Source organism: Dreissena polymorpha, chromosome 5 (genome assembly GCF_020536995.1).
Source record: "Dreissena polymorpha isolate Duluth1 chromosome 5, UMN_Dpol_1.0, whole genome shotgun sequence".
Classification (NCBI taxonomy): domain Eukaryota; kingdom Metazoa; phylum Mollusca; class Bivalvia; order Myida; family Dreissenidae; genus Dreissena; species Dreissena polymorpha.
Genome location: NC_068359.1, coordinates 65,979,890 through 65,989,563, shown reverse-complemented (window position 1 = coordinate 65,989,563; position 9,674 = coordinate 65,979,890). Strand labels below are relative to the sequence as shown.

The window sequence follows — 9,674 nt, the reverse complement described above, 5'->3', positions numbered from 1 at the left end:
TGCGTAAAGTGTCGTCCCAGATTAGCCAGTGCAGTCCGCAACTAAACTGGATTTTTGCCAAGAAGACACTTTCTTAAAACGAAAAGTAAGATAAAAGCGGTAAGTGTTGTCCCTGATTAGCCTGTGAGGACTGTACATGCAAATCTGAGACGCACATGCATTAAAACCCCTTTTCACAGAGCACGGTTAAATTACGTGTGTTTCAATAGAACGTTTAAGCACTCTATTAATCTTATGTTTCAATTTCAAAAAAACAACAACAACAATTAAACATGATCACACCTTTTTACACCCACAACTTTTAAACGAATAGTAAATATTTCAGTGTAAAAGGGTACCGTATGATATCTTTTTGCACTCACCATTTTTAAGTTAAAATATTTTAATGCGAAAATGTATGCACTGTGACGTGGCGTCAGTTTTGGTTGTGAATAGACAAAAAACAAAGTAAAGCAAGAAAAACACAATATTGCACATCGACATAAAGCGTTATTTAACAACGCAAATAATCCTGTGTTGTCCTTAAAGTATAGCTTTAAAACTAAAATATAGAAAAAAAAATCAACAACAACTAATATTAATTTACGAACTCGTAATTGTAACCATAGCGAAACTATTACATTGTCTGAATATATTTAAAATTGAAAAACATGAGAAAACACCGCAATAAGTGGTTTAAAGCAAAATATTACAATCTTTGTAGTTGGTAATATTTGACAGTACTATTTTTTAAGACGACTGGAAAATGTTGATGAAATAAATTATTACATGTATTAATCAACTTGAGTTTTTGAATATATATATAATATATGTGTATTGTATAATGTGTATCAGACTACCAACATGTAGATATGCAATATTTAAGTGGTACCTGTTTTTTTTCAACAAAGCTTCTAGAAAAGCTCTTGAAAACTACATGAGATAACGTAGGCGTTGAAAACAGTATGTTACATGTAAATTAAGGTAAACATATTGTTGTTATCTTGTTCGCTCGGTTACGGTGACCGATCGAACGACGTACCTACACTAAACAGCACTGTCAATTAAAGTGTAAGTGACGACGTTTCAGTTTTCTGAAATATGACTGGCTTTGCTGTTAATGACGCCATAATAACCCGATTTGTTATTGGCCTAAATGTATGTTGACCTATGTGACTATTTAGGGAGGCGTGTCTATAAGATGTATAAAAGGGCGATAGTTTGGTGTTTTATTTATTCCACTTCTGCGTTTGAATTACACTTCAAATAATAAGAGGAAATTATGAACACCATGAATCTACTTATCGTAAGTCATCTTTTATTTCATTTATTAAATAATTGCTTTTTAATAGTGCAATGGTTCTTTTTGTTATACTTGTAGATTAGCATGCTTTGATAGATAGAAATCAAGTGCTTATAAAAATTTGTCATGTGTTGGACCGATACAACTGTGAGATTGAATAACTTAAGGGAAACGTATTCATGGACACCGATATTCGCAAGAGCAAGAATGGTTTTGTGTTCCTTTGAATAGTCCAGGGTGTCGACTATTTTCATTAAACGCACATTGACAACTGTTTTGCAGATTTTTTATAATATAAATACTTTTATTTAACGCCAGGTGATGTTGTAAATTATGTAGGAAAAGTATTTTTCTCACTACAAAGACTATCGACTACTTTTTAGAATTTAATTAGGATGTGTTTATGTTATGAATACAGTTATTGTTTGTCAACATTCCTCTTAGGACAGCAAGAAGTGAAGATACAGAGTAGGACATGTTAATAGTATCGTAACTGCTCACACACGCTAATAAGATTTAAGCATATATTTGAAAACATTACGTTTGGTATAAGCCTCTTTAACCCGCACGATTTTGGGTTTTCCTCACTCTTGCTGACAACCATATGTCAAGACATCATCACGAAAGCTTCCAAAATTGTTATGTATGTACATACTAGAAAGTCGTAAACGAAATCGTTCGGACATATAACATATTTGCCTAAAATGCTACACTTTGTTATTTAAACTTGTATAGTGGTTAACATTTTATTTCTACGTTTGTTTGAGCTCAGTATTTGACACGATTCACAACTTTTTATCAGTATTAACTTATCCCTGAATATAACTATTACATTTAATCTAATTCAGCATCATTAATCACATTTTTGCGCAAGTACGACTAGCTCTAGTTGTATGTTTCACAAACCACGACGTGGTCTGTGTCTGTTGTTTGCATCTTCATGCTAGTAGCGCATTCACGTGTACCTGGACAGCATAGGAATTTGGACACAAACAGGAAACACATGTACAACATCACACAATTATTTGGTCTTAGAACTATCTTTATGAGAGCTTTTTGCGATTTAAACGACATACATTTCCTCTTTATTTCTGACTCCGAATCATCGGAATCCCTATATAGAGTGACCATGCAATTAAACTACCATGACCAGCTACCAACTGTCTGAACAGGTACTTTCCTTACATTTCCTTATGACAGGATAATAGGTGAACAACCGGATAATATACCAGGCAATCACATATATTTTCGCATCTAAAATTGTAATTGAATTCGACTTACATGTCGTTTTTACTGTCACAACTTGCAAGACCGTATCTTGTTACAGGCATAAGCAAACACCATACACATAATTATATTTGACAGCAACCATTCAGCAGCAACGAACTCAATAATAATACGTAATTTCATGATAAACTTGTATTTCAATTGTATTTTAAAATGCTTATTTGTGATTATACGTTTATAAGGTGTCGCTTGTTGACAACCGTCTACATATTTTGTATTACTGACAGCAGACTCGCGGTGTCTCTTCCCCAAAACCAGTCATACTAATTGGTAGTTGAGAAGATGTCCTAATAGTACCTATAATTGCTATTGAAACATACAGACTTTATTCAAAACAGTAACACCAGTATATTTAATTTCTGTTGGCATGTAACAAGGTCAACATACTACCAGCAAATATAACAAGCTATAATCAAATTATTACCGTACTCCCATTGGGCATTGTGGACAAATTATTGTTCAATACACAATTGGAATATATAATACAAAAGACAGTTCTTTAGTATCCAGGTTTATGTTAAATTTGGATTTTCCATTGTGAAAAAAAGTTGAATAATGCGCCTTGATATAAGTTTAAGTTGAAAGATATGGTTCTAGAACGAAATCACGCGTCAGTTTCTCTCGGCTTCTACAGGTTACCTGCATCGTCCTTGCACTTGTGTGCCAGTGTGCCGCCAAGCCTGCAAAACCATGTTCAAAGGAGACCGAATCCGAGGAAAGCAATAGCGGATGCGAATCAAGTTCCGATGGGACCGATTCCGATGATCCAACGTATAAAGTCGTCATACACATTAAGGATGGAGGCAGTAGCAGTTCAAGCTGTGAGGATGGATGTATGTATAACTAGGCAATATTATGCAATTTTTTAAAAATCACTTCAATTCACACATTTAAACTTGTAGTAAACGCGGAATATATAATATACATACTCCCTATCATTAAGGATCGGCAACTATATCACTTACAAATACATCATACGTTGCTGATAACTTTTACTAGATGACTAACGATTATTAACGATGATTTAAGTTACTTTTATTCTAGTAAATGATTTAAATTCAATACAATGTCATGATTGCAAACATTCCAACAATGCTTATTTCTACGACACCACCAACACATGTATATGTAGATTTGACGGAACGCTTCCAAAGTGTTATACGTACAACAAGTTATCTTCTTCTCCCATCATCTTGAATTGTCTTTATAAAACAACAAAATATTTCCATTGTATTAAGTTAGTTATGCTCGCAGCGTCTGTATACAGCTATCTCGTGCCAATTAATGACTGTAAGAACACTTTTATGGTAGAAAATTATTTTATGGTGACACTTTTTTCCGGCATCTATTTTTTACACTTACAAAACACAACATTGTGGAATAAATAGAAAAACGGATTATTTTCTAATACAGATTTTTCATTTATGAATATTGTTTCACAGATAGACCAAATGACCATCATATTTAAGAATATATTAGTAACGTTTCAGTGTTGTCATAAATTGTACTCAATATTGAGCTCCATAACATTTCCTAAGGTCAAATATTTAAAAAGAGTAAATACATTTAAGCCGTGCTCTGTGAAATAGGGGTTCAGTGCATACGCGTAAAGTGTCTTCCTAGAATAGCCTGAGAAGTCCAGGATAAAGCTGTCACGCACAGAGTAATAACCTAATTGTGTGCAGTCCAGGATAAAGCTGTCACGCACAGAGTAATAATCTAATTGTTATTATTTTAAGAACGTCTTGTAAAGTTAAGTGTGATTTTCGACATTGTGATATATTATTTAAAAAACAAAATAATAAGCAAACAGGAAAATAACTCGAAGAAAAGATTTGAGTTCAGTTTCACATACCGGTATTAACAAGTCATTTGCTCTGATGGAGAATGCAAAACACTTCTCTATATGCAAATCCTGTTTTTAAACACAATATGGCTGGATTTTGGAAATATATTTATCCACTTAGATTTATTTCAGGTTTGCCGGGTTAAAGCTGTCTCACTAGTATAATGACATTTTGTTTAGTTTTAGAACGACATTTAATGTAAATTTTGATATAGAAACATGTTAATGTTTATCTAAAAAAACAAATTCACGTACTAAATTATTTCACCTTTTCATTCGTTTGTAGGCCCTGATTGCTCAGTAACGGACCATGCTCAGTGCAACGAAGAGACCAAACAATGCGAATGTAAATTCGATGGCGAGTTCCCCAATTGCTGTATGTATATTTATTACGTTGCTTACATGTTCATCTTGATTAATTTTACTCAATAAAAGCTTATGAAACGAACCTGGATTTATATCAGCATTGTAAAGATACAGGTTTCACGCACAGAGTAATAATGTACTTGTATATATTGTAAGAGCGTCTTAGAAGTGTATGATGTTTGACATAAACATATGTTTAATTATAAAACAAATCATCAGAAAATAAGAAAATAATTGGAACAAATGAAATTAACCTCATAATCCAGTGCATATAATTTTATTTGCTCTGTGAGGAACCCTGAAACTCTGGACATGTGATCTCTCTATTAGAGATGTTTTTAAATATTTGGAAGTTGGAAATCTATTCACTTAAATTTATGATATAGTTTTGTCGGGTGAAATCTGTCTTGTGCGGTGTAACGGCTTAAAGGGACCTTTTCACAGATTTTGGCATGCATTGAAGTTTGTCATTAAAAATGCTTTATATTATAAACATTAGATATAAAAAGCTCCAGTAAAAAACAAGAATGAAAATTAAAAAGTAACCCTGAACTGGGCTCGAACCACTGACCCCTGGAGTAAAAGTCAATCGCTTAAACTACTCGGCCATCAGTGCTCATACAATGAGCGATGTAATTTACACTTCATATAAGCAATCCTCGTAGTATCACAAAATATAATGACAAACACAGGACTCTCCAAATAAATCCATCGTTCCGCGTTACAAAGATTTATAATTTTCTGGTTTTTAAATCATCAAAGATGCATATAATGGATATTTTAGAGAATGTTTTTTACTGTTTCCTCAACTACAACGAAAATTTGCCAATCTTAAACTTTTGTCAAAACGTGAAAAGGCCCCCTTACTTGTGTTGGTTTACAGAACGTCACATAACGTAAATTGCTACAGTCGGAAATTAAATTATGTTCAACTTTAAAGACATCAAAGATGAGAGGGTGAAAAATTGGAATCAATAAAATTTTAGGTTACCATGTCAAATAAAGACAAGTAAATTCGCTTTTCATTCCCAGGTCCCGATTGTTCAGCCGTTCCCTTACAAACCTGCTGTGAACCAGGGATGAACTGCGAGTCGGCCAACGTCGGAGAATGCTTCTGCCCGTTCGGTGAAATTCCAAAAGATGGCCCTGTCCAATGTTGTGAGTAATACGATTTTGTATTGTATCGTGTGATATCTTGAAATTCAATCATATAGAACATATGTTGTTTTTTTTCGTTGTAGGCAGGTCTAAAAAAATATCAATGTCTCGATGCGCATCATTACGCTTATGATATGCATACTGTTATATGTCATAGTCCAATCCTCTGGCACACTATAATCATCATGCTTTTGCCGTTTACTTGGTGATTATGGGTCAGTCCAATCCCATCGAATGCTTCATCACATTTTGTTTTTCATTTTAAATTGTGATATACTGTTATCCAGACCAATCAAATATTGATTGTAATATACTGTAATCCAGACCAATCAAATATTGTGTGTTACATCGATTTGTTAAATGTTTTACAGAACCGATAATGCACTTTTGTACCCGCTTTCTTCTTTACAAGTCTCGTAGAACAGGATTCAAGTTCAAAATAATATACGTATTGGTATTTACATCGAATTATTAACAATCAACATAACCTTCCATAATGTGCGAATGCAGATATCGTAAATGTTTAACCACTTTCGATCCGACACATTTGTAATAGAACATAGTTATTGCACAAGAGGAGATATTATACAAAGTGTATATGCGCTAAAGTTTGTCTGTTTGGCTCAGTATATAAAATCAAATAACCTGTGTGGATTTTACTCAAAACACGACGGGCAAATACGGTACTAAAATGGGACGGAAGACGTACCAAACACATCCCGTAAAACTGTTGTGCTATAGACAGTTGCAATACGCTTAGTTTTGTATTGCACATTGGTATAATATCATAAGGGAAATCCCAAGAACTTTCACGAGATGAGGATCGAACGCGAGACCTCTTGAACGCCAGGTAGACACCGTATCCACTACGCTGCCGCGACAGTAACAACTGTATTATAATTCAAGTTTTCATCACTACTATGGTGTACGAACCGGTCCAAAAGTCTAAAACGTTTGATACGATCGTATCAGACGGTTAAGCTAGAACCGTATCATACGGCTTTGCGACCATAAAAGACGGTTTTGGCTTTTGGACCGATTGTACGCTTAACTGTTTGATGCGAAATCGTATGATACGGTTCAAGCCAACCCGTATGATACGATTCAGACTTTGAACCGGTTCGTACACCATACACTACGAGTTGTGATGAAGCTCTTGATTACTCTGGTTTATACTTATTTTAAGGTCCTAATCAGTGTGATGGGGGAAATGTGTGCGCCGCAGATGGAACGTGCCAACCTCCCCGTAAGCGCTTTATGTTGTACATTATGATGCTTAAACTAAATAGTACACATGTAGCAAGCGTTCGATATTAATGTATACATATACAGCAATAAAAACTCTATTGATTTAATAATTGCTTTTCTTTAGATACACAACAGAAACTGATACTACTTTGACGGTGTTGACCACTAATAACTGTTTGTTCACAATACTGGTAACGATAGTGAAATACCTTATTAGTTTCTCTTATTTTAATTGAACTAAGTTATCTACCATACGAAAATTAGGTCTTTTGATAAGGAAATGCCTACAATTATAACACAGTTCTTAATGTACATGTATAAATATAAAGCACACACAAGAGATGTTAAGTGTATTTATTTATTATAACTTCACTTTACTTTAAAAGAAACTGACACCTATTTGACTGTATTTACTATTCATTGCTGTTTCATTTATACTATCGGAAGCGCTAATGAAATATCAGATTATTCGCTCGTCTGCTGATTAAATTAGCCCTTCGATATAACAATTATAAGACCTTGTCTTAAGGAAGGACAACCCATTAACAGTTAAAAAACAACAGTTTGTATGTATCAGTTGCTACTCAGTTGCTGCTTACCGAAATGGCAGCGAGGACCACATAATTACAAAACACGAATATCACATGACACGTCATTGCTTACCGAAATGGCAGCGAGGACCACATAATTACAAAACACGAATATCACATGACACGTCATTGCTTACCGAAATGGCAGCGAGGACCACATAATTACAAAACACGAATATCACATGACACGTCATTGCTTACCGAAATGGCAGCGAGGACCACATAATTACAAAACACGAATATCACATGACACGTCATTGCTTACCGAAATGGCAGCGAGGACCACATAATTACAAAACACGAATATCACATGACACGGCATTGCTAACCGAAATGGCAGCGAGGACCACATAATTACAAAACACGAATATCACATGACACGGCATTTCTGAAATCAACAGTAAAGGCTAAACATCTCATACACTAAAAACGTCCATGTTGTCTTGATTTAGACCCGTCATCAGGTCGACAACATAACATTATAAACTTATATATGTATCTTTGAACAAAACAAAAAATATGGAATGTAAGCATGCTGAAACTTATAGTTCATATTGTTAAGAATGAATTTTATATAGGTCAGCATAGTTTGTGCCGACAAATTCGTTCTTTGTACAAAAGTCTGGATCCTTTCGTAATAAGATAAACACTTTCTCTGTTTCTTATTAGTGTTACTAATTAAAGGATATCGTTTTTAAGCGATATATTCTGGTTGTATAGTTGTGTATTAAATCAATTCTGAAAATGTCCTATTGACCTATGATTTTCATTTAATGTCACATTTTTTCTCTTAGTTCTATTTGGAGAGAAATGCGTCGAGGACGGTGTCCGCTCTTCAAACGCATGCGACAGAAGGGCGGGAATCAAATGTCACACGTACGACTGCTGTGGAAACAAAGGAAAGAACATCGAGTGTCGAGACAAGTATTGCCTGTGTGAAACCCCTCGCGGCTGGGTGTACAACAACGAAACCGTTCCCTGCGTATTCGTGGGAGGCCGGCCAACCAAAAAGGACTGTCTGGATGCTCCACTTGGGTTCGGTGCTGTTTAACGAAGAGTTGCGAGCGTGGGCTACCGGTGACCTCGACGGTAGCCAACATACAGTTACGATTTTACTGTCCAAATTGCATCTTCAAACGTTATGCTGACACCTCTGCACGTGCTCTAGATTTCGTTAACAGCATTTGGTACTGACAATCTCAAAAGTAAATATTTATATAACCAAATGTATAAGAGTTTCACAGTATTTGGGCATCAGAGAATGCACAATATAAGCTACGTAAATCGTCATTTTAATATATTTAAAAATAATTTATATCCGACCATATCTAATCTGCCCGTTCTTGTACTAAAATAACTTGTAAATAAAGACAGTATGAACAACAAAGATGACAAACAGTCTTCCTTAGCCTTTCTGCTTACATACTGTGAATACATATTTACATACATCACTTAATTTGAACTGTATGCGGCATTGGAGTTTTAAATTCGTGGGCATGTAAACATTTGAAAGAATACATTGATACAAATATTAAGTGTAAAAATTCTGTTGATCAATTGCTCAGTTCGATGTCACCATGAATAAGTATATTAATGTATTTACATTTTATGTATTCCACTTCCTTCTAATAAAACGTCAGCATAGCAATACTTGTGTTGGTACTCTCTATGTTCTTTAGAAGTAATTATCATATAAATATGTTCATATAAATTCCGATAGATAGTGATTTCAGATAAAATTTAATTCCTGAATTGACAACAAAATATTGCTATAAGCAGTTTTTGGTGTCTTCTTATTTTGCCGTAAGATTATACGAAACAAAAGAAAAACAGATTTAAGTCGGAGTCACCTTGGAGCAGTTTGATGGCGGTCGACGGCTTTGATAAGAAGTGTTAT

At 34.6% G+C, this 9,674-nt stretch overlaps 1 protein-coding gene across 2 annotated transcripts in view; it reads left to right on the top strand.

The window, feature by feature from the left end:
• Positions 1 to 1,205: 1,205 nt before the first annotated feature.
• Positions 1,206 to 9,674, top strand: part of LOC127832364 (tenascin-X-like) — a 169,982-nt gene continuing 161,513 nt past the window's right edge. The window contains exons 1-6 of one of the 2 annotated variants that reach the window (XM_052357801.1): positions 1,206 to 1,285; positions 3,204 to 3,402; positions 4,702 to 4,791; positions 5,814 to 5,939; positions 7,126 to 7,185; positions 8,572 to 8,859. In XM_052357801.1, the coding sequence (XP_052213761.1) occupies positions 1,262 to 1,285; positions 3,204 to 3,402; positions 4,702 to 4,791; positions 5,814 to 5,939; positions 7,126 to 7,185; positions 8,572 to 8,828 (756 nt within the window). In that variant the 5' untranslated portion in view covers positions 1,206 to 1,261 and the 3' untranslated portion in view covers positions 8,829 to 8,859. Of the gene's footprint in view, positions 1,286 to 3,203; positions 3,403 to 4,701; positions 4,792 to 5,813; positions 5,940 to 7,125; positions 7,186 to 8,571; positions 9,428 to 9,674 lie in introns of those variants that run through there. The other variant, XM_052357800.1, reaches the window with a different exon arrangement.